This window comes from Ambystoma mexicanum, chromosome 1q, assembly GCF_040938575.1.
Source record: "Ambystoma mexicanum isolate Mex_15411 chromosome 1q, UKY_AmexF1_1, whole genome shotgun sequence".
Lineage (NCBI taxonomy): Eukaryota > Metazoa > Chordata > Amphibia > Caudata > Ambystomatidae > Ambystoma > Ambystoma mexicanum.
This window is the reverse complement of record NC_090922.1, coordinates 1,392,363,763-1,392,390,089: the sequence shown is the minus strand read 5'-3', so window position 1 is coordinate 1,392,390,089 and position 26,327 is coordinate 1,392,363,763. Positions and strand designations below refer to the sequence as shown.

Sequence of the window (26,327 nt, the reverse complement as noted above, 5' to 3'; positions counted from 1 at the left end):
TTGAGACTATCAAAGATTGGAGGAGGGAAGCGATGCTCCGATTTAGGAGTAGAGAGAAGCATGCGCGTAGGCACAAATCAAAGCTTGAGGTAGCAGAAGAAAAAGAGGAGGAGGAGTGGATGGCAAGTCTAAGACGGGAAGGGAGACGTGAGCAAATGAACATAGAAGGAATATACCCGCAGCAGGAACTACACATAGCAAACAAATTAATGGAACATTTGCTAACCCATACGGGTCGAGGCCCAAAACCAGGATCGAAACCAAACACGCCAGTAGTGACTGCGCAGGCCCAACCAGTAGCTCTCATACCCCCTCCCAAAGCCCAAGCACTTCCCCTCACGCAAGCATTAACCCACGCCCCAACCACAGCTCGAGCCCTCCCACAAGCGCAGACCGCAGACACACAATTTCCCAGCACCCAGGAAGGCCCTTCACAGATGCCACCTGTTTCACTTGTCCCATCCGCACCTCCCGCTCCAGAAACAGATTGAGCACCATCCGCCCCTCCCGAAGTCGAAATTGAGACCGGGGAGGCGAGAGGCGGGGCTGAAGGAACAGGATTTGGACGGGTAACTCGCAGTGCGATCAGCAAAGAAAGAAAGATTGAATTACAGCAAGAGGCAGAAATATACATAGAAGGAAATGATGGGACGGCAGCATTGGCCTCATTATATGGGTACCGAAGAAGCAACGAGAGACAGGTAGTGTTGGAATGCATGGGGACATTTTTGGTGGGAGAATGGAAAAAGTTACTTGAGAAATTACTGCCACAACGATTGTTAGATTTGAACTAATTAGCATGTTGTGGAATAAAAGATGAAGAAGTAAAGGAACATGTAAATGGACTTTTTGATCTTAAAAATGAGTTGGATAATGAGTATGCTGAAATGTTTGCTGCACCTGGATACAGGGGTTGGGATATTAGAAGAGTTGGGAGAGGGACGGTAGAACCATACATACAGCAGAGACATTCAATGTCATCTGTACAGAGGGGCGACAAGCTGAAAGTATGTATACGGGAAGCGATAAAGTGGGTGTCGAATCCTAGTATCCCAACAATGGTCATACATGACATATTTGACGAATATTCCATGCCAATGAAAAGAAAGGCACTGCAATCGATGGCTGAACATTTGATAGAGAAGGATATAAAAAACAATAAGGCTAGCCCACCTGAGATACTAGCGGTATACAAGAGAGCATTCGAGCGAAGTACAGGAGAAACGGGCCTATCACTGGACTTAGGAATACTATTGAACCTAAGAGAAGGGGGAGGGATCGTGAGTGGGGCATTTCCAATGAGAGAGGTTCCGCCACGTTTATACCAAAAGTAGAGGTCCCTGCGACGGGAACAGTAGGGGCGCAGGTAACACCAGCCCATTTCACCGCCCAGTATGTGCATGTCCCCTTTTCCAGGCAAGAGGTGAATACTATAAAACAGACGATTCCCGATATAAGAAAGAATCCAGCAGGTTTCTACAAGGAAGTAGAGCCAACCCTGAGATCAGCAGTGCTTACTATGAGCGATACAGATTTGATTTTCCCAGTCATTTTGCCAGCAGATATATGGAAACAGATAAGGACGGTAGATGACGTGGGGGCTTTTGGCGCCACATGGGCGGAGTTACTATTGGAGGACAAAAATAAAAAGTAGGGGAAAATCCGGGAACCCGTATGGCAGATCTACCAGAACGGATAATGCGGAGATTGAGGGAAATAATTCCAGAAAAAAGGATTCAGTGGGACAAATTAACTACATGTGTACAGGGCAAGGATGAACTAGTAACGGATTATTTCAATAGATTTGAAGGAGTATTCACAGACTTCAGTGGGCAGGATGTGAGCACAGAGTCGGGCAAAAGGCTATTTGTTGATAAATATGTGAGGGGACTAATATTACCAATTCAAGATATGTTAATGGCGTCGGAAAGTGCCTGGGCAGCAAAACCGGTTAGTGAGATATTACACATAGCCCAATATAACGAGAACAGGGTAAATATGGCGAAAGAAAGAGAGATGAAGGATAGAGTAAATTTAAAAACGAGGGTGTTACTGCAGCAGGTAATTGGATACAATAGAGGTAGAGGAAATGCACAAGGCAGGGGAAATTTGAATAATATGCATGGGGTGTCACTGGGATTAAATCAATGTGCGTACTGTAAAGAGGAAGGACACTGGCGAGCGCAATGCCCGCACCTACAGAATAGAGGTGGGTTTGGCCAGAGAAGGCCTCATAGAGGACATCAGGGGTCAAATGGCCCAAGCAGAAATAGCATGCAGCAGCAACAGGGATATACCAATGGAGGTAATCAAAACCAATCCTATGGTCAAAACCAAGCTCAACAGAACCAGGCATTGAACCAAAGTGTTCCGAACCAAAATCAGGGCGGGCAGGGCCAACAGAGAAATGATCAGAGTGGAGGACACCGATGGGAAATGGGAATATTTTTGATACACAGCCAAACACGTACTATAGCAGCAGCGGTGACTACACATCGGACGATGTGTTATTTTCGCAATAGGACAGCCCACAGCAGGGGTCGGAACCAGTGTCTATTCCCGTGAATCAGAGAGGACCCTACGAAGAAATGAGAGTCGGGAATAAGGAGCACCGTTTCCTTGTAGATACAGGGGCACAGAGGTGTTTGATAGACCACCACTTGGTTCCGGAGATCCCACTGTCGGGGCAAAAGAATGTTTCTGTAGGGTTCGCAGGTACCAGTAATTAACCCCGTGTCCGAAGCTGTCACAATTACAATAGGACCATTTACGGAACAGTGTCCATTTCTTCTGACAGAAAATTGTGGGGAGAACTTGCTAGGATTAAATTTGTTGAGAAAATTGGGGGCAGTTGTACATTGTACGGCAGATGGGGTGTTCCTCACGATTTGGCCTCACGATGCACCGGTGACGGAATTTATGTCAAAAGCGTTACCAGAAGAGCTAAGTAGAGTACCAACCTGTCTGTGGGCAATGCATGATAACGATGTAGGATGCTTGAAAATAGAGCCAGCAAAAATAACTTTGAAAGAAGGTGTTACATTACCACAAATTCCCCAGTATAAAATTTCTGTTGAAGGTGAGAAGGGATTAAAGAGTATTGTTACTGACCTGGTGAGATTGGGGGTGGTTGAAGAAACAGCACGATTCTTCCAGTTTACAAGAAAGGAGGCAATGAAGTACCATATCGTTTCATAATTGATCTGCGCGCATTGAACAAAGTGGTAGACCCACAATTCCCTTTGGTCCCTGATGTCACAACAATACTGACAATGATACCGGCCACTGCAGAATACTTTAGTGTAGTTGATTTGAAGAACGCATTCTTTAGCATTCCAGTGGATAAACGCAGTAGATATCTGTTCTCGTTCACTCTAGGAGGTCGATCATTCACATTCACACGCATTCCACAAGGATACACAGAAAGCCCGAGCATTTACAGCAGGGCACTAAAAGAACAGCTAGATATGCTAGAACTACCAACAGGTTGCGCACTCTTGCAGTACATAGATGACTTGTTACTAGCTGCTGACACAAAAGAGATCTGCAAAGAAAGTACTATATTACTATTGACACACCTAGCGACCCATGGTCACAAGGCGAGTTTGAAGGAATTCCAGTATAATCAAAAGGAGGTGTCATATTTGGGTTACCTACTTTCGAAAGAAGGGAGAAGATTAACACCAGAACGCATAGAAAGTATTTCTAGTATGCCTATTCCAAAAACTCAAAAAGGAGTGAGAGCTGTAATAGGCATGGCCTCTTATTGTCGGCAGTGGATCAGTAATTTTGCGTTGATTGTGAAGCCGATGATAAAATTTAACTAAAAAGGATGCAGTGATGCCTTTACAGTGGGATGAGGAATGTCAGAAAGCGTTTTAGCAATTGAAAGCTGCATTGTGTGCTGCGCCAGTTTTAGGCACTCCTAACTATAAAAAGATCTTTAGACTATTTGTGAGTGAGAGTGAAGGATGTGCATTGGCAGTTTTGACACAGGAACAAGGTGGAAGAAATAGGCCTTGCGGCTATTATTCTTCCGCGCTGGACCCTGTAGCGCGCGCACTACCACGATGTTTGCAATCTGTTGCAGCGGCAGCTGCGTCAGTGAAACAAACGAAAGGAATGGTATTGGGGCATACTTTAATTCTGATGGTGCCACATGCCAACGACGTTCTATTAAACAGAACACAGACGCAACACCTTACCTCTGCTAGACTAACAAGATATGAGCTCATCTTGTTTGCACCCCACATCCAAATTATGAGGTGAAGCGCATTGAATCCTGCAGAATTAATGCCACTGCCCATAGTAGAAATTGGTGACAACGAATCACCACCCCATGATTGTTTAATGGTCACTGAAGAAGAAACAAAGGGAGGAGTTTGAGCGACATCCCACAGAAAGAGCCAAATGGGGAGTTGTTTTGTGACGGCTCTTGTTTTAAATTACCTGATGGCACATCAACGGCCGCATATGCAATTACTACTCTAGAAAGGGTTGTGGAAAGCAGAAGAATCCCCCTACAATTCGGCACAAGCCGCAGAAATTATAGCCTTGACTAGAGCTTGTGAACTCTCTGAGAATTTGAACGTGAATATTTATACTGACAGCCAGTACGCCTTTGGCGTGGTTCATAACTTTGGCCGACTCTGGGCTGAGAGGGGTTTCTTGACATCACATGGGGCCAGGATTCAGCATGGCCCTTTGATTGTACGATTGTTGTCTGCACTCACGTTTCCAAAGCGCTTAGCTATAGTACAATGTGAGGCACATAAAAAAGTAACATGTAAAGTGGGAGAGGGAAACGCATTTGCAGACAGGATTGCGAAACAAACAGCCACTGATTTGAGTACTAGAAAGATGACAGTACAAACAGAGGAAGTACCTTGTATGATAGAGAATGGAGTGCCACAGTCAAAGAAATGCAGGCTGAGGCCACGACCGAAGAGATTCAGGGGTGGACTGAGGGCTCTGCTGAGTTAGATTTGAAAGGATGTTGGGTGGACAAAGAGACCAAGAACTGGATGTTGCCAAATTGTTACGTAACCGCAATGGTTACAATGGCGCATAGCCCTACCCACATTTGCGCGAAGAAGATGGTACAGCATTTATCCACAGTATGGAAAAATGAGCACATAAAAAAGAATGCAGAAAGGCTAGTGCAGAATTGTATTACGTGCCTGCAACACAATGTAGGGAAGGGAACTGTGACTCCAGTAGGTAGTTTTGGCCCACCCTCCATGCCATTCGAGGTGATCCATTTTGATTTCATAGAAATGGAAAGGTGCCAGAACTACAAATATGTGTTAGTGGTGATTTGTGCATTGAGCAAGTGGGTGGAGGCATATCCTTTAAAAGACTGTACTGCCATGTCAACGGCAAAAGTAATGTTGAAAGAGTATTTCTCCTGGTTCGGGCTTCCCCGTGTCCTGTGGTCAGATAACGGCCCACACTTTGTGGGCGCAGTAGTACTACAGATCTGTGCAGGTCTACAGATAGAGAAATGATTCCACAGTTCCAGGCATCCCAGTTCTGCCGGGCTTGTTGAGAGATATAACGGTATCTTAAAGTCAAAAATAGCTAAAATCTGTGCTGGGAGCAAGTTGAGTTGGGTGGATGCATTACCCCTAGCGCTATTGTGCATGCGCATGTCTGTGCAGGCTAAAACTGGGCTCTCCCCCTATGAAATTGCAATGGGGAGATCGGCAAATGTATGGTGCGCACCGCAGCCCAAAAGATTGTGAGGTCGAGCATCCTGTGTTAAGCACGTACTGTGGCCTTTTAATGCAGAAGTTGTGTTTGATTCATCAGCAGGTGCAGGAGGCGTTACCAGTGCGATACACCGGACCAGGGCACTCGCTGGAGCCTGGAAGCTGGGTCCTGATTAAGAACTTTGAGCGGAAGACAGCATTAGCACTCAGGTCCCAACCAAGTACTTTTGGCGACGCAAACGGCTATTCGAGTGGACTGTCGCAAGGCATGGATCCATGCGACACATGCCAAAAGATTCCCAGGACTGCTGACAACTTCCGACGACCAGAGAAAGGAAACGGTCTCGGAAATGAAAGAAACTGTTGCCAGTCCACTGCCACAGCTTCAGCCTGAGCGAGAAGTGAAAGTTGAAACAAAGCCTAAGCGAGAAGTTAAACTCGAAACAGAGCCCGAGGAGGCTCCCAGAAAGGGAAAAGGGCAAAAAGTGCCCCAACGTTGCTCAGCAGAAACAACATCACTGTCGAGCGACACAAACTCTGCATTGCAAACACCAGCAGAAACAACGCGTGTACCCCTTTGGCGCCCACCAGTTTCTGCAAACGCACCAAAGCCAAAGAAAGAAACTACATCATTGCCACGGCCCCCACCGCTACCCATCATTGTGCCGCAGGCTGACACTGAGCCTGATACTGGAAGTGCAACGGCACTATTCACGGATCATACAATACCAGGAGTGAAACGGTATACTTTGCGGCCTCGACAGGCAAAGTGATCCACAGATCTTTGGTGCTTTTCTTTTGCCTTTGGTTCCACTCACGGACGGAGTAGGAGCCAGGGGTGTAGAGGAGAGAAGTGTGAGAGTTGTGAAAGTCGGACAATTCAAGACTCACGGCTCCTCAGTGCGCTTATAAAAAAGTACGTGTCAGGAGCCAGAGCAGGACAAGCTGGACGCACATAAGTACTAAGGCTGATAGAGTACATGTGTTCTAAGCCAGAGCGGGACAAGCTGGATGCACATAGTACTCTGTCAATAAAGAATTGTTCAGAAATCGTCTGAGCAGTGGGAGAAAGAACAACTAATCTTGCTCGGAGTGGATAAGTGATCTAGGCTGTGAAAGGGTTGGCAGAATTGAACTGTGACATTTTCGTTGAACTTTTCTGGCATCAAGAACGAGACATTTGCGACAAACTTTTCCAGCAAGAAGAAGGACGATGAAGAACAAATCAAGACCGGTTTCAGCCTCCTCCTGCACCCCTGCTGAAAAGATGATAGTTTTAGAGACTGTAAATTTAGGAAAAAAGCATGGTAAAAGGAATAAGGTACTGATTTGTACATTGGTCCTGTGTTTCTTAAGTATGGTAGTACCAACAATAACAGCTATTACACTAAGGTTCCTGGAGTCTGCGCACCCATTAGAAACACTTTTGCCAAAAGCAGCTACTGAAAGCCCGGTTCATGTAATCACTGGTACTTTGTCCCCAATGGAAGAAAGACATAGAGAAGGATATGGCAACAATACATTGTTGCTCATCATGAACATGACGCATGCGGTTTTAAAGAAAAAAGATTGCTGGGTTTGTGCCCATTTACCACAGCACGGTGGGAAAGGGATAGGCTGGTATATACAACCGTTATCATTGGTTTATTCATGTGAAGTATCGTTGAGTGCAATGTTCTTTGGGAAATGGAACAAGAGTAATATGGGTCAGCTAGATGAGACCAATATGAATGAATTTGAGGAAGTGATCATGAGGCCTGTGGGTAGTTCCATATTCCACAAAGCTCACATGTTTTCACCAGATCCCATGAGTAAAAATACACCAAAGACAACAAGACTAGATAGATTACATAGGCAGAATAGACCGACCCCGCCAACAGAAGAAACATCAGTAATGACATTTTGAATGAGGGATGAATGGAATAAAGATGCTGTGCCCCCTGCCAATACAGTGGATCACAGCCCCAAAACTGCTCCCCTATGTTTAAAGAAAAAAGGTTCCTATAAAGTAGGAACATTTAGCAGCTGCCTGAACACAGTGGTTTTAAAGCACGAAATAGAACCCGTGTACGTAGGGGACCCTGTTTACTTTATATGTGGGGAAAAAGCATATCCATGGTTACCTAGGAACTGGGGAGGTACATGCTACCTAGGTCTACTGTTTCCAGGAGTGTTCCTCTTGGAGACAGCAGAAGTAGCCAGACGAACAAAAGGTAGAACTCAAAGGAGTTGTGAAGATGGAATGATAGCAATAGATATACCCAAATCGTTTATACCATTCTTGGCTCAAATAGAAAATTCCTATAATATAAGAAAACTGTCTAGAATATTAAAAAATACAATAGATTCAACAACGGATATTTTATTCAATATGACGTTAGAAGAGAAAGGAATAAGACTAATGGCACTACAATACAGGATGGCTCTCGATATAATATTAGTTGATCGTGGGGGAGTTTGCAAACTCGTAAAAACTGCATGCTGTGTGTTTATAGATGATTACTCCCCTACGATATTTAAAGCAATCCGGAAATTACATGTCCTAAGTTCCACACTCTCTGCTAAAGAAGGGGGTTGGGCGATAGGATCCTGGTTGTGGGGACTATTGCGGTCCTGGGGATGGAAGCTAATTTCGATACTAATGGTGGTACTTGGTATATTCATAACATGTTGCTGTTGCATACAATGCCTACCAATAGTTTGCACTGAGACAACTGAGGGATGTACTAAGGGATGTATGTACATGGTGTCGAGAGGAAAACAAACGCATGGCTGAAATAACAGAGACACTGATGAAACAAAAACAGTAAAACAATTTATGGCTATAGACATTGATGATGAAGATGATGCTCATGATAGCATGAAAGGTTCAGACATAGATACCCCAGACTTATCCTCATCAGAGGAGGATACAATGAATGAATAAGACGTTTGGCATACGGCCAAAAGGAGGGTTTGTCAATCTGGAAAAGTGAATATCCTTCATTTGAATGATAGACGTATCTTGATGGCCAAAGGCCAACCGTCTTATGCACAGAATTATAGAAATACAGACTGCTATGCTTGACAAACAAGCGGCCATTTTAAACGTAGCAAGAATCGCCATTTTGCTTGGTAACCATTGCTCATTGCTTTCTGTCTAAAACTGCTTTGCAGCTTGCAATTCTTGCGAATTCTGCTTACTCTGCTCAACTGTTAACATTGTTGTCAGAATATGAAAGGGTAAGGTCACGGAACTGAGGAGTTTGTTGAAACTCCTCATGAGTAGCCCAGAAAGGAATGCCCACGCTCCCTCTCTGTAGCCTTGAGAATATGTTAGAATAAAGCAGCTAAAGGCTTGAATTATGCTCTTCTTACGGCCCCCTCTCAGAAAACCCTTTAGAGCGTGTCGGCTCCCAGGACACGAATAGCACCTCAAAGATAGCAAAGCTTGGAATGTGGCTCTTCCCCCTTGTGCAGCTTGCTTCCAAGAACAGAAGCACCGTGTTCTGTTCAACAACTAGAAGTTGCCTCCGCACTTTCTAAATTACACATTGTTACTAGAATAGACATCGAAAGTGTCAGAATTGTCATACTCGTCGGAAATGTCCATCATCCCGAGTTCAAAGAAACTTAATAAAAGGGGGGTGTTAAACATGACAGAGCCGATTGTATGATATGCATTTTGTATATATGTAACTGATGTACGTAATTCAATCTTCTTGCGTCCCTCGAGGTCTAGAGAATACACGTCGCGGGCGTGAGACCACAGTTGGCCAATTGGGACTATTTTGCTTGCAATAAACCCTAGCATTGGGAATTTGAACCTTGTGTCTGGCGCATCCTTTCATGTATGGTTATTGCCTTGTTTCCATATTGCGAGGGACCCCTAAGGGCCCCTTTCAGGTGGCCCTGTGAGAGCTGTCTCTGAGGAAAAGGATGTGGTGTTAATGGTGCATGGGAGTGAGGGTTTACAGAGGTTCTTAGTCCCAGGGGATTGGCAGACTTATGGAGGTTGAGGAATCGGGAAGCAAAGGATTCCTTTTTTATTTGATTTTCTTTTAATTCCTGCACAACACATACACTAAAATAGACTGTCTATTGATGTATAAAGTGACAGAAAAAATAGTTTTGCACTGTGTGGTAGGGTGGACAGACCACAACCTAGTAAGTGTGGAGGTGGATGTGGGTTGATGGTATCTAAGAGATCCAGACAACCATGGCTATGCCTCTGGTCTAGTACCATTCAGTCCTTGTCTTTGTTGGTGCCTTGTGGCATCCCAATTCATTTCAATCTTTATGTAAATCCACTTGGGGATATCTTTCAGAGATGCAAAGTCAATATGGTGGTGATACGCCTCTATATTTGAATGTATTTTCTCCCGACAATATCCATAATGTTGGGAACTGTCTGAAGGATCTCGAGGCTGGATGTCACTAGCAAATCTCAAATGTACCTCCTCAAAAAACATATTTTTGCAGTTTGCCAGCTCTACAAAATTCACACCAATCAAACCTGGCGAGATGCCCTAAGCAGCAATGGTTGCAGCTCTACCTTACTTAGGCATTTAAACGTTTGCATTGATAGTAGGCTGAACATAAAAAATCCCAATCTGTTAATTTTCAACTGTCTTTGATAAGTAAAGTAAAACCTTTCAACCCTTCTGACCTATTTCTCACTGTGGTTCAGGCTCTGATGCTCTCAAAGCCTTCTTCGCCCACTGAAATGTTCACAACTTGTGACGAGCAAAAGAAAGTTCAGCCACATTTCTGCGATCCTGACCGAGTTTCACTAGCTTCATTTGGAGGGCACGATTTGTTTAAAAAAAAGCTGCCTGCCCTTCATTGTCATTGTATTCCGTCAGCCGCCTTATCTGGCTGATACATTTTAGGTAGTGGGTGGCTTACATTTTACCAAAACTAAGGAGATTCTATATCTGAAAATTTCCAATGCAAGAAAAGGTATTCACACCTGGGAAAGGAAAATTGACCAATTGATCACAATTCGCCTGATTTTGCATTCACCGCCCACGGTGGGGGAAAAAAGTCAAAGAAAATGGCTGCCACCATTAAACTAGAATAGGGAGTAGGTACCTTTTCGGACAGTTTAGAATTTGTTTCCTATGGCCACCGTCATCTGCAAAGGGACCTTGTCCCTTTTCTATTTTTATGGCAGACATTTTATTTGACTTTTTTTTTCTCCGACGGGAGATGGTCTTGTGCTGAGCTCATCTCCCGTCGGAAGGAAAAAAAATGAAAACTATTCACATCCCGGTAAATCCCAGGGTGCAAAAAGCTTTCACGCACCAGTGGCAGGGCCGACATGGGCTTTAACGGCACGCCAGCCCGAGCTTAGTAGAGCTGAGCAAAAGCAAGGAAATGGTCTCCTGGCTTAGCCTTAGCTTCATATAGCAGCTGCTTAAATAGAGTCTACAAGTGGCTTTCCAAGATCATTCAGTATCAGCAGCTCCTCATGCACACACTATCACCCTGGCTTTCTTTGGCACACAGAACAGTTCATAGCGGCACTCTCCAGCCTTTGGCATTCAAAGAGGCACTATTTAACTGCCGGGCCAATTCAGGGCATAGAATGTTCACAGAGACACTCCACAACGTTCTATCAACTTGAGCACCTAGACTGTTCACAGACGGGAGTCTGTAACATCCTGCCCTCTTCATCATGTGGAATCGTCCACAGAGGCACCCTCCAGCCTCGTGTATCTCTTCAGGTATACGATGATCCTAAGAGGCACTCTCCAGGCTCTTGATATTCTTTAGCTCTGAGCAGTTTTCACAGTGTCACTCTCTAGTCTTGTGACTCTCTCCAGGACACAGAACATTCACAGAGCCATTCTTCTGCCTCTTGATTTTTTCAAGTTTCGTCAGAGGTCATCATCAACTGCTTGGCTTTGCAAAGTAATCAAAGGTGATGTCCAATCTCTTGATGTTGCATAAACGGTTCTTACCAATCCATTGGCTTGATCCTTAATCTCTAATATGGCTTTATTGTGGAACTATTCATCAGCGGCAAAGAACAACCACTTGGCTTTATCAGACAATCCTTCATTCAAAGCAATCACCTTCATCTCATCTTTGTCAGGCATGTAACTTCCAAACTTTTGGCTCTGTCACACAGCAGAGGAATGGTTAAACATCCTCTTTTGACTGCATGACTAACGTGTTTTGACCAAGCAGTGGTGAGTCAAGTCAGAGACTCTAGCAAAACCTCCTCCCAGCAGTCAGGCAGTGCTCTCATCAGCAGCATGCAATGTAGTATTTCTCCTTCCATCTCCGGACAGCTTTTCCCTTTTCAGTGCACGTACACCCTTCTCATATTCTGCATGCTTGCAGTTGACAAGGGACATCTCTTTGTTTTGCTTACGGCCTAATTGATGCACTGCTCTAGAGATCCTCCTCCCTATGCCATACCACACTGCACATGGAACTTGTCATATGGAGAATGTGTGGAAAGTTAGAAATACCTGGTCCGCCATTTTAAAATTGTATTTTTTATATGCATTTCATGTTGTGAGACCATGCTTCTTGTTAGCAGCCTTTCTTTTCAGTGATGGCCACCTACAATAACAGTAATAAGGTACCCAGTGCCAGAAATAGTTGTATTGCTTTTTAATCCGTCATCATGGTTTAATGTAGCAGTTTTTCACAATACTCCAGAGTTCAGTACCAGCAACATACAATTGGAAAAGAAGGGTAAAGGACAAAGGAGGGCAATGATAAACGTATGTCAGCAAAGCACATTGGAGCTCTGGCTGCACTTTAGATGGAGGGCATTCATCTGTTCAAGGAAACCCTTGGATCATAGATTAGTTGAACCGATTAATTTTAAAGAGGCAGTGAGTTTATTTGGAAAAGGCTACATCAAGATGAATGTGCCTTCTCTATAGGTTGTTTGCAACCACAATATCTTTCACTAATGTGTTAAGAGCAGTGATGGCATGGTTGAGGTCAAATGGAGTAAACATTAGTGGCTAACTGGATAATGTTTGTGGTGCTAAACTTCAGTTTGGTGCAGTAACAAACAAACATAGGTATCACTCGTTCCATCACTTTTTCCCTGTGATAACCTTTGGGATGTTCAGCCAACTATTCTTGTTCCAGACACAGTTCATGGTGGAAAAGACAGGGGTGGTGTTTTCATTACCCTGGTGGATTTCTACTATATTTGCCATTGAGGATATTAGCAAGGACTGTGTCATTCTTTTTGACTTCCATAAAGATATTATTCCTACATTCTCATACAATACCGAGTCCTCCACCAATTGAAGGTCCATCGTCTTATGAGTGTGAAGGGACTTGAAAAGAAATGCTGTCAGTCCAAGAAAAGTCTCTTCGTAGCTTCAATGTAGAAAAAAGAAATGGGAATGCCCATGTTTACCAGAAATATGTAGCAATTTGTTATTCCACTCTGAAAGTAAACCGCATAGGTCTATAAGTACTACAATCTGCAATATTTGGTTTCTTGATAATTAAATAAAACACTACAATCCTTTGAGTGAAAATATCTATGCTATTGATTCTTAGCGTTGCTCTTATCTAAAAATGAAGAAGCTATGGATTCTCGAGGACTCCAAGGTCAAGCTATTCATTACAGCAAGTTGTTGTTACCAATCCGAGATTGCAAAGGTTCTTCAGAAAGAGTAAATATATTAAAAAGGCTGGGGATTCTCATTTCCCTAACTCCACAGAACATTGAAGGGTTAGAGAACATACATTGATTGGAACAAGTGAAGGCAATACAATCCGAGGCTCTCTGGACTCCATTATGAAAGTAAATGTTGAGGAGCAGATTGCTTCCTCAAAGCCAGTGTCCTCCATTGTGTGAACGAAGAATGCAGATGGTGAATGGTTATCTGATTGTGAGGATCAATATGCCCTTTTTTAAGTTTCGATTGCAAGAGGGCAGACATTGATTAATAACCTTCAGGATTATATTAGCCATGTAAAAGTCAGATTTCTCTTGGGGACCCTTCCCGTCTTCAATAGCACCACAACCAAATGAAGAATAAACAGGTGGAGGAAATATCTGCCATGGAAACTTCAGAGTGTGTCGTTAAAGTGAAGATAGAAGATGAGTACTCATGCCCAGTAATATCCAGGATTCCATGATCAAAATAAAGGTTGAATAGGATGAACAAGCTGCTAGGGACATCATGCGTTCCATTGCTCAAGTGAAGATTGAAGACTGGCATTAATCAGATGTCATGAAAGCTAAGGACACTCTGGTACAAACAAGGACAGAAGATGGGGAGAAACCACTTGAACGAGATATCGCTGATTATGGAATTCAATTGAAAACTGAAGAAGGGGGGTCCCACACTCTAGTAAAATCTTGTACCCTATAGTCCAAGTGATAGTTAAAGTACAGGAGGAGTTAATGACAAGAAATGCCTTGAGCCCAGTGATCAAAATAAAATCTGAACAAGTGGACACGCCAACTAACAGATATATTTTGGACATATTCCTCAAACGAAGATGGATGGCAGAGATGAGCTAACTACCAGAGATATTCTGAATCCCATGATGCAAATTAATACTGAATAAGAGGACAAGCTAATGTCTAGTAATATTTTGGATCCCATGATGCAAAAAAAGTAGATGAAGGGGATGAGTTGGATACTAGTGATATTATGTACACCAATCTCCAAATGAAGGCTGAAGAATGGAACATGATAACTACCAGAGATATTCTGGCTCCCATGGCCCAAATGAAGTTTGAAGAAGGGCACCAGCAAATGCACAGAGCTATTCTGGATTACATTGTCCATGTGAAGACTGAAGAAGAGGGCAAGCTGACTCAGAGACATTTTTGAGCCCATGCTCCAAATGATAACTGAATAAGGAGACGCACTGACTACCAGAGATATTCTGAATCCCATGATGCATATGAAGACTGAATAAGGAGACCAGCAAGTGACTAGTAATAGTTCAGATCCCATGATGCAAAAGAAGACTGAGGAAGAGGATGATTGGCTACCAAAGATATTCTGTATCCCATGCACCAAAAACGATTGAAGAAGCAGTCAAGCTTAGTAGCAGAGATATTCAGTATCCCATGCTTCAAATGAAAAATGAAGGAGACAAGCTGACTACCAGAGATATTGTGGATCTCATGCCGCTCATCTTGCCTAATTCCTCCTGCCTTGCTGCTGAACTCTTCCTCCTGCTCACTGGACCTGGTCTCTTCCTCCATCTGGGCAAAGGCATGGTATCCAAGGAGTGAAACTGCTAGGCCACATGGTTGCATCACTGCAGCGGGCCTGGGCTGCTACATTGCCCTGCCCATGCAAGGTTGGTCATGTGACCCTAATATCAGGCAGCGGCCCAGGTTAATTGCCATCTTGCCTGATTCTTCCTCTTGGCTTGCTTTGCTTTCTGCCAAAAAACTGTAGCATTCTAACCTTATCATTTCTCTTTCTACCCATATTCCCTACCTTTACCAGACTCTAACTCTACTTATTTCCCCTCTTCCTTTTGACCCTTCCTGAAACTCCTTCTCTATCCCAACGATTTGGCTTTTTTTTACTGACAATATCCTTTCTCTTCGTGCTTCTCTTCACACACTTCCTGTCCCACTTCCATGTCCCCCCTCATCTTCTCTATCTGCCACTCTTTCCTCATTCTCCATACTCACAGATTCAGATACTGGCAATTTCTGTGCAAGAGCAGTTGTGGCTCGTCCATAATGGGTGAGGGAGCGTAAACCTACCGAAACCTTCGCCCACCATGAAAGAGCCACACCAGTCTAGGAGCATTGTCTGAGCTGCTTATTGCAGCTGAGGGAACGCCGCTGGGATGGCTTAAACTGTCAAGGGTAAACAAGGTTTCCCCTTGGCAGTTCATACCCCAGCTGCGCATGTCCTATGGGCCATGCATGGCTAGGTTATTTTGTTTCCCCAGCATTGTATTGCCCAATGGAAATGCAGGCTGGGATACTGCACGTTTGTATGTGCGAGTGGGCCCTGTTGCACCTCGCTGCACATGCAAACTGAGCCGGCCAGAGCGGGGCGCTGCATCATCACCTCTCCGTCGCTCTGCAATATGTGTGGGACATATTTAAATAGGGCAGCTGCTCCCTCAAATAGGTCAGCACATGGTGGCTGATTTGTGTTTGGCTTGTTAGTGAAGGGCCCATGTGGCTTGCACACCAGAGGAAAGACTCCAACTTCTAATAAAACAGACACACACGTAATTGTGAGAGTACTTTAAGTTTTAAACTGCAGGCCAAAGTCATTTAAAGATAATCGTTTTATAGATAAGAAATTACCTATGTAAGACTAAGGAAATCCAAGCTTGGCCACATCAAATTCTGGAATGTTAGAACTTCTGCCGATTCTGCTGCATTCAAGATCCGCCGATTCTGCTGCATTCAAGATCAAACCGAGACTTTACAGCATTTATTAACCGAATGTTCAAAGTTGGTACAAAGTTGGTACATCAGCGCAATGTGCTATTTAAGCCATACTTTGAATGCTACAGAGATTTGACATCAGAGAAATTGTGGTATAAAATCTTTCACACTAATTTGCCAATGGTACAAATAAGATATATAATTTTCCTAGAAATTGATAAGTGATTATTACAGGGTGAGAGAAGGCTACATTCATTTTGTGGTAAAGTGAAAGTTGTACTCTTTTTTTATTTTTATCTTTAATTCTATCATTAATGGTCAGATTCAAGTAAAAATCATTATATGGATTTTATGCTAAAATACTATTGTGTATATAGAATCATGCTTGATATGTACATGTTTTATGAGATTATTTGTAATTATTTGTTTGTTTATCCCCAGTTTTTTATGTTTAGTACATCTATTCTTTTACTCTCTCTCCTTTTCTAAGTCAATAGTATTATAAAAGCTGTAATTGAATGTGTTATTATTTATTGAAAGGTTGATTTACAACCATAGCAATAAAAGATAATATTTAAAATTAATTGAGCACTGCAATTTACATGTTCGCCTTGGAGTCTGAAATCTGTGCTTTCATATGTTTATCTTTCATTAAAATATTTTTTTGATTTGTTGACTGATTGGAGGAAGTGATTGTTAGCAACACAGGGGACCTGATGCATGTTAGGAAAGATTCTCTTGAGACAAATTGAGACCATTTCCTGAGAGACAAATTACACCTACATCACCCATCAAGAACGCTCAGATGAAGCAACGACATTCGCCTGGAACCAAAACCCTACAACAAGAGAACATTCTGAGGATCCTCTTTCTCTCACCTTGCACCAAAAATATGGAACGATTTACCGAACAATATACGCAACACAAGAAACCACCTACAATTCAGGAAACTGCTCAAATCGTGGCTCTTCACTGCATAACTAGAAGAACACCCACAGGGGCACACACATACCTGGGAACAAAGATGAGTGAAGACACCGATCCTGGACTCCAACTATCTACCAACTACAAACAGAATCTAAGGAAGACATTCTATGACGTAACAAACTACAAAATGATAGCTAGCCATAACAAGACGACATTAATGACTGAATACATAGACCAAGACGGAAGGTAAAGGACAACCCATCAATAGTACCCTGGCCCAAATCACGCCTAAGTCCAGCAGACCACTGTCAACAGTCACGCAAAAACCCACACAACCATTTCTTGCCCAGAAAACCGCACACACATCACCACACCATCACAAACAACACATAAACCGCATCGACAGCACATGAGGTCTCGCTTCGATCCGATACTTACACCAAAGCTGAGCGCATGGTGGAAACTGAACTGAAGCCGCCAACATCACACCACTTCTCTCTCTCACTTTCCTACTCCTTCACCCAACTAACCTAACCCACCGGCCCTCTTGCTACAGAGCCACCTGAGCACCTGGAGACCAATTCCGTTGGTGATCGTGCACTATATAAATACCTTTACCATTAACATGTACTGCACCTTTACTTCCACCTTTATGGAACCCCTAAACGTTTTGGTTTTATTTTTGACTCTGGCCTGTACTTTTTGCAGTACTGTAAAGAGTTAAGCTTCACTGCACTGGGCTTTGCTCATCTGTTTTGGAGAAACTGATCAGTCCTTCAGGCTATCAGTACTGGGAAACAGTGTTTCCCTTAGTTGCATTACTATGTTACTAATTATGGTTGCTTGTGTATCACTTGTGGTAACTTTTTCTCATTGCACAAAGCAGCTTACACTGCAGTGCAATGGAGTGCATTTTTGTTTTGCCCTAGACTAACACTCAGAGGATTTTTGGTTAGTCTAAGTGTGCTTAAAAGATGGGCTGGTGGCAGCAGTGACTTTTCCCCACTTTTTGGGGAATTTTGTTGTAGCTTTACCACGTTTACCGTGTTTGGCTACTAACTGTGGCTACTGGTCAAACATGGTCGTGCCACAAGATCTTTTGCCTGTTCTTTTGCCATCTTGTTCTTTAGCCTCCTTCCTGGTCTGAGGGGCCAGAAAAATCCTTATAAGGACTTCTAGTGCCTGATGTAGCAGGAGACTTTGGGGGGCTACTGGAGGCCTGTGTGTGTTTGCTGGCAGGATGTGGGCTGGGTCAGTCTGACTCCAATCCGCATACTGGTTTCAGTGTGTCTGAGTGGTATGCATAAATGTTCCCGCCAGTGGTCCTGATTGGACCACTGCTGGGGTGTGTGTGTGGGCTAGTCCTTCTATTGGCTAGTGGGAGTTTCAGCTTTACCTGGCTTTTAGGATAAGAAGAGGACCCATGCCCCCATTCTTCAGAGATCCTGGAGAAACCTGAAGGAGCCAAGTATCCTGTCCAGCTGTGAGACCTGCGAAGAGACCTGTGACCCGACTGAAGGAGGTCTGGCAACCAACTTCTGCTGCTATTGTGGAGTAGCCCTGTCTTGCTCGTGATCTTTAGTAGTCCTTCGAAGGTGCTACGACTCTTGGAGTGGAGGGACCATCCATTCCCAACGTCTGTTCGGTTCCTTGCCAAAGACAGCCTTCGGAAGTGCCCTGGAACTGTCCGATGGCTGACCCAGCTTTGTTTTTGGGCTACCGTACTAGCAACGTCACCGTACTGGGTTTTGGCCTGAGATTTGGTAGACCTTCAGCTGCCACAGCAAGACTACCTCCTGGGACAATTTGGCATCCTAGCACAAATGTGACCCGAGAGAGAAGGGAAAGTCCAACCGCAGATGCTGAATCCGTTTGCATTGCAGTGCGCAGTGTGCACCATCCGCAACCTACTTACCTGACTTGTGTCCAGTCCTGAGAGGGGTGCTGCATCGAGGTTTTCTGCATTCTTCGACCGTGAGTCCTTGCACCAGCTAAAAGACAGCAACCGGAGTGGAGCTCGAACCTGCAACCCCTGGATATTGAGGACCACGGATGTTGGTGAGAAAGGCAATGTAGTATACCGTTCCTTTGTTCTACCAACTCTGGGGAAATTTCGGCATAAGGGGGGTAAATTATAGAGATTTTACCCTACCCCTATATTCCCTTTATAAGTTAATGGGCTTATAATAAACCTATTTCTAACACTTTTTACTTTGCCATTGCTTGCCTATTCAAGACTTCTGAGCATCTTGAAACCTACCTTTAAGAACCCTTCACCGGACCCCAGAGACCCTACCTGCATTTTTTCCTGCACCCTGAGTTCTGTGGAACTGTATCCTGAACAGTAGGGCAGAAGGCCCCAGGTAACTTAAGGCTGGACAATTTTAGCTAGAGATCATCTCTGTGGACCTTTTTGTGCATAATACTTGTCTAACCTTTCCTTTGTAGGTTTATCTGATTTATATTATGCATTTGAACCAAGTGGATGTATATATGTATTTAGTTTAATAGTGTTGTGTGATACATCTACCTGCTTGTAGTCATTTTCCTATAGTGTAGTTTGGCCATAATTAAATAACTGTATTTTTATACAACCTGTCTAAGTGTAATTTGTGATTCCCATGTGTGACCTCATTGTGTATTCTTTAAAAGCTCACCCCCTCTGAAGAACTTAGCCTAGACCGCCTGGCACTGCTACCTAAACGGGTTTGGCTACAGCTTCCCAGAGTTGTTCCTGTCACATATGGGTTGGCCTTTTATACATTTGTCCACCAGGCCAGGGTATAGAAAATCAGTCCTAATAATGCATTATTTGTTTTTTTATTAGGAAATGGATTGCTGATCCTCAATGGGAAGAAGTGGTTCCAGCATCGTAAACTGTTGACTCCTGCATTTCACTATGACATTTTAAAACCCTATGTGAAACTGATGTCCGACTCTACAAAAGTGATGTTGGTATGAGGCAAAACATTTCTCATGATCATATTGGTACAGGTTATTGTTGCAGTTCAACAATGTAGGGACTTGTTATTTGCTTGTTTGTGAAGTTACCACTGAGATAAATCAATAGATTGTGGAAAGCTACAACTGTAGAGATGATGACAATGAAATTCCTCTCTGTAGCTTGTCAAGCTACAGGATTGTGTAATGCCTCAAGGGACTTAAATTAACCAAATGAGGAAGAGGACAATAGACTTATTTATATATACATCATTTTGTCTTTCCCATAGTTGTATTTTGGGAAAACTCATCACCAACTTCTTTTGCCCTCATTGAGAAGGATGAGGTCTGAAGTCTTTAGCTTCTTAGCCATTCATCGCTTCTGCTTGGCCAAGAAATTGTTTTACCGTTCATAGTCTTGGGACACAAGCTTTGAAATAAGTTTCCACCATTACTGTGGACGCAGCCCTGATCTTTAAACCTTCACAAATCTTACTGCAGTATAAATCCCCGTACCTCTGTATCTCCATGACACCCCTCACCTAGAAATGGTTCCCTCAGTATAATATGTTTAAGCTCCTTGTATCGTGCCATCTTTTCTTGAATTCTTAAAATGTCTGACCATACGTGAGCACCATTTTTTTGCATAATCCCTCTCAAATCGATTTTTATTTATATTAATTCTTTTATTTGTTTTTAAGTATTATATGCAGTTTACAATTAAAACCTTTATACTTTCAATGTACATGTATAGGAATACATTAATATAACAATTATTATTGGGCAAAATAAAAGAATCCAGAATCCTCTTTAAGAAATGTACTTAATACTATTAATAAGCAATTTATTTTGATTATAGTAGTGGTGAGGTGCAGTTTCAAAATCCTTTGTCAAAATCTAAATCTTAAGAATCTTATTTTATAGCAAAACCTTGAATGTGCCCCGATAGCAGAACATCTCCTATAGCTCATTGGCGCCCTGGTTGGTATATGCAACCTATTGGATTGCTTGAAATGCAAGCTTTATTTGCCTCTGTAAGACCGCTTTTGGGGTAAACTGAAGGCTGATCTCATGCACACCTGCCTGCTAACAGCATATAATCCTCCTCGGGACCCCAACTACCCCACCCTCTCACGATTCATAAACCTTGGCTTGCTTGATGGTCGGGGCCCAACACTGCTCCCTTGTCTCAGCCTTCACTTCTCGGCTACCACAGACTAGTGCCTAGGGTAATTGGAGTGGGACTCTGGCAGAACAAGTTACTTATCAACTGATAACGTTCTTTCAACTGGATGTTCCTCTCACATATTCCTCATCTACGATAGTCGTAACTTGGCAGCTTTGCTGCTTTGGAATTTATTTTTCAGCAAAGGGCGCTGTGCACAAGGTCATGGCGTCTATGTCCCTCGAGGGCCGCCGTGGCATGTCGACCTCACTCGTAGTACAAATAGCTTGTGCTGCTCCTCTTGGCTTCAGTTCTATGTTTTCGTTAAATAAATCGAGGAACCATCCAGGCATGCCCCAGACTGTAAGCTCTTCGCCAACGCGAAGTGTAAATCGCGCAAATTGTACAGCGGGGTAGGTTTGGTGGGGCATTGAGGAATACGTGGGAAGAACATCCAGGCAAAAGAATGTTACCAGTTGGTAAGTAACTTGTTTCTCAAGTCCAAGAAGGATCTCGAATGGATTGTTTCCTCCCACGTATTCCTTATCTATAATAGACTCCCAAAGCAGTAAGAAATTAGGAGGCAGGAGTACTATTTAGCTTTATCATGGGTGGAATGAAGTACTGCTTTTGCAAATAGGCTTTCTTGGAAAGATGAAGAATCTAAGCAGTAATTCTTAACAAGGGTATGAATTGACGCCAAAGTTGCAGCTGAGCAGATGTCAATAACGGGGATTCCCCTCTGAAGAGCCGCGGAAGTAGACGTGCCCCTCGTGGAATTAGCTCTAAGCCCTTCCGGCGGTTCATTCCCCACTAGCTTGTAACACTCCACAATAGCTAGAGTAATCCAGCGAGATATTGTTTGCTTTGTTAGCACTAGTCTCAATTTAGGACCAGTATAACCCACAAAAAGTTGATCATCATGGAGTTTTCTTGCCATTCTCGCTATATAAAAATTCAGAGCCCTTTTTGTGTCCAGTCTTTGCAACCTCTCCTCCTCTTTGCCCAAATGAGGGGGAGGGTAGAAAGTTGGAAGTATTATTTTTTGCAACAAGTGAAAGTCAAACTACTTTTGGTAAGAAACTTAAAGAACTGCCTTATCCTTATGAGAAATAGAATAAGGAGCTTTGCATGAAAGAGCCTGCAACTCACTTACACTGCGGGCTGATATTAGTGCCACAAGAAGGGCAGTTTTCAATGTCAAGAGCCTTAATGGGCAGAAATGTAAAGGCTCAAAGGGTATGCCTATAAGAAACTTTAACACAAGATTTAAATCCCAGGCTGGGACATGAAATGGTACTGGAGGGTACACGTTCAGTCCTTTCAGAAATTGGATAACTAATGGAATCTTGAAATAAGAAACCTCCTCAGAGGAGCGCTTATAGATGGAAAGCACAATATCCTTTTATTGTACCAACCTGGAGCCCCAGGTTGGCCAGATGCAATAGGAAGGGCAGTACCATAGAAGTTCCAAATTGAAAAGGATCCACATTCTTGTCTTTGCACTAGTTACTGAACTTCTTCCAACGACACCGGTACAAAGATTTTGTTGCTAGCCTTCTGGCCAAAAGCAAAATCTCCATTACGTCATCCGTGAGGTCACATTCCTTATATCTCAGTCTCTCAGAAACCATGCGTGAAGGCTGAGTGTCTGGATCTCTGGATGGAGAACCGGACCTTCCTCTTGCGAGAGAAGATCCTCTCTTTGTAGATGACGTATTTGAGAGCAGATGGACATGTACAGAAGGTCCGGGTACCACGTCTTTCTGACCCAATCCGGAGCAATTAGGATCATGGTTTTCCTGAACTTTCTCAACCTCCTGATTACATGAGGAATGACGGGGACTGGAGGAAACGCGTACAAGAGTGTAAATTCCCAGTGCACTTCGAACAAGTCCCCTAGAGGTCCTCTCGGAGGAAATTCCCTTGAGCAATACTGTTCGCACTTCCGATTCTACTCAGTCTCAAACAGACACTTGAGGGGTTCCCCAAAGGGTAAAGATCTCTTGAAGGACTTCCAAAGCTAGTTCCCACTCGTGGGAGACTATGCTCAGCCTGCTCAGAGCGTCCGCCACTGTGTTCTGCTCTCTGGCTAGGTGAACAGCCGACAGAGAGATTCCTTCTTGTATTGCCCAGAACCCGAGCTGCATTGCCTCTCTGCACAGTGGTAGTGACCCTACGCCTCCTCTCTTGTTGAGGTAGTACATGGCCACTGTGTTGTCCGTCATTATCAGGACATTCATTCCCCATACAGACGGCAGGAAGGCCTTCAGCGCTAGTCTGCCCTCAGGTCCTAAAGGTTGATGTGTAGTTTGGACTCCGATGGAGACAAACAACCGCTGACTGTCAGATCGTTGGCTTGGGCACTCCACCCCATGAGTGAGGCGTCCGTCACTACAGTTATCTCCGGCCAAGGCTGCCAAAAAGATTCTCCCTTGAGAATATTGTCCTTGCAAGCCCATCATAGAAGGTCTTGAGCAACTCTGCTCGGAACTTGCAGAAGATCTGACATATTCCCTGAAAACTGTGACCACTGTGTCCTGAGGGCCCAGTGAAGGGATCTCATTCTGAATCTGGCCTCTGGCACCAGGCAAATGCAGGATGCCATTAGGCTGAGAAAACTCAGAAAATCGTAGGCCGGTAGACGCTGGGCATTTTGGAATTTTGTTACCATCTGCAGAATGTCTTGAGCTCTCACCTCGGAAGGGGAGGTTTTCCCCAAGGAATTGTTCAAGACCACGTGGATGAACTGGAGCTTTTGGAATGGTATCATATGGGACCTCTTGTAAGTGAGGGAGAAGCCCAGTTGGTGGAGGAAGTGGCAGGTGATCCTCAGATGTTCCTGGGCCTGTTTGGGTGAACGAGCCCTGATTAACCAATCATCCAGGTAGGGGTAGATGTGAATTCCCCCCTCTCCTGAGACTCGCTGCCACCACCGCCATCAGTTTGGTGAAAACCCTCAGGGCAGAGGTCAGCCCGAATGGCAGAAATCGAAACTGATAATGAGAGCCGCGAACCTCAGGTACTTTCTGTGCTTGAGATGGATTGGCACATGAAAGTAAGCATCCTGAAGGTCCAATGATACCAATCAGTCTTGGAGTTGGAGAGCCTGAAGGATCTGAGAAAGTACAACCATCTTGAACTTGTCCTTCCTGAGGATATTGTTCAAGTTTCTCAAGTCCAAGATGGATCTCAGTCCTCCGTCCTTCTTGGGGATACAAAAATAAGGGGAATACCAACCCTTGTTCCTCTCCGCTACAGGTACATGTTCTATTGCACCTTTCTCTAGCAGGGTTGATATCTCCTGCACAAGAGTGGATCTGGAATTTTGACAGAGCTGGCTCCCGGTGGATGATCCCAAGGCTTCTTTAGAAAAGGAAGGCAGTAACCTTGGGATACTGTTTCCAGTGCCCAAGCATCTGAAGTAATGCCCCGCCATTCATTCAGATGCTGAGTCTGCCTCCCACCGGGGTCTTGTGGGCTAAGGCCTCAGAGTGGCTGAGAGGCAGCTGCAGCAGTAGCGGAGGGCAAAGATGCTGCTGCTGAGGCTGATTTACCACTCCAAAAGATGAGTGGTAATGAAAAGAGTGACCTCTCCAGGGAGATGAGCCTGAATAAGGTTGCTGAGGTAGCTGAATGGAGGCGCTAAGGGTCTGCAGCTTCTCCAAGTTTTCATCTGCCTTGCTGCTGAATAACCTCGAGCCGTTGAAAGTCATGTTGAGAAGCCTGGCATGTACATTCGGTGCAAACCCCGACTGTTTCAACCACGCAAATCTGCACAGTACTTTGCTTGCAGCCATGGATCTGCTGATGCTGTCAGCAGTATCCAGACCTGCTTGGAGACACTCCCCCATCGCCTCATTGCCATCCTTTGCTATATTCAGAAAGCTTTCCCTTTCTTCATCTTCTGGAATATGCTCAGCCGCCCCTTTAATACAGTCCCATAGGGTATAGGTAGACCTGGCAAGGGTACAGGTGACATTCGCAGAATTTAGGGCCATACTGCCCAAGGTAAACATCTTGCAGGCCCAAGCTTCCACTTTCTTATCCTCTCTGGGGGAATCGAGGGATAGGCTGACTGTCTGGAAGAAGTTGCAGCCTTTTTACCAAGCTCTCAGGTGTAAGGCGTTTCCTGAGATAATCGGGGTCACTGGAAGATGGTCTATACTTTCTGGTAAAGCACCTATTAATAGCTGAACCAGACTCAGGAGTCTCCCAGTTAGCTTCTACCTTCCTTTATAGGGCCCTATGGAAGGGTAGAACTGGGTCTTTTTGCAGACCCTGATCTAGGATGTCTGTCATGCTTGAAGGTTGGTGAGGCCCTGCTTCAACCCATGAATTCAGTCACCCTGTTCATAAGGTTCCTGTACCCTGAAAAAGCATGTTGTGAAGGGTCAGGTTTTGCAAACTCCAACTCTGGTGATGTATCAAGACCACTGGCAGAGTTGAGGGAGTCGCAGAGGTCTTTCAACTTTGACTCAGGGTCAATTAGTTCCCCAGGAACTTCTCTAGAGCCTTATTTGACTCCTAACAGACATTTCCCCCTCAGAGGCACTTTCCTCTTCAAAAATAGAGGACATTGACTTAAAAAAGTCAAACCTCTGTACAGGTTTGTAGATTGTTTCCTGTACCGGAATTTGCCTCAAGGGAGTCGAAGGAACCGTTGAAGGCGTCAACGGTTTCTTTGATAAAGATGCCTTTGATTCGGCGTCGAAGTGATCAGCGTCGATGAAGTCATTGATAGTCTCAACGTTTTATGTTTCTTCGACAGAACCAGAGATTGACTTGATCCCCAGGTCGAAGCCTTCGACGTCGTGGTGTCTGGTCGAGAATGTCGAGTCTCCTACTTGCCGAAGTAGTTCTTGACCTGCCTGCATCGTCCAAGGGAACGACCAGGGTCTGACTCTTGCAAGACACTTTTGAGGGCGTCGAGGCTGTGTTCTCAAAGATTTGCATCATTTCCACCCTGAAAGCATTCCACTTGCTGGGGGAATCCATCCTAGTCGGGCATCGTATAACCTCCATGGAGGTGTCAGATGACGAAGAGGGAGACCTGTGACGTCTCTTCTTCGACTTCTTAGAAGAAGAAGTCGAATATCTCGACCAACTCCTTAATCGAGACCTCTTCGGATATTTATGCCGAGTGGAGACTTTGGACTCCCCGTTTTTTTGTATTTCTTCGAAGAGCCCTTTGAAGCTTCCTGCTCCACTGCCAATTTACCTTTTCGTTCGCAAA

At 44.2% G+C, this 26,327-nt stretch overlaps 1 protein-coding gene across 1 annotated transcript in view; it reads left to right on the top strand.

Annotated features, from left to right (window-relative positions):
- Positions 1–26,327, top strand: part of LOC138548050 (cytochrome P450 4B1-like) — a 384,495-nt gene that overhangs the window by 116,834 nt on the left and 241,334 nt on the right. Inside the window, exon 4 of the mRNA XM_069642252.1 lies at positions 19,814–19,941. Coding sequence (XP_069498353.1) covers positions 19,814–19,941 — 128 coding nt within the window. The remainder of the gene's footprint in view (positions 1–19,813; positions 19,942–26,327) is intronic.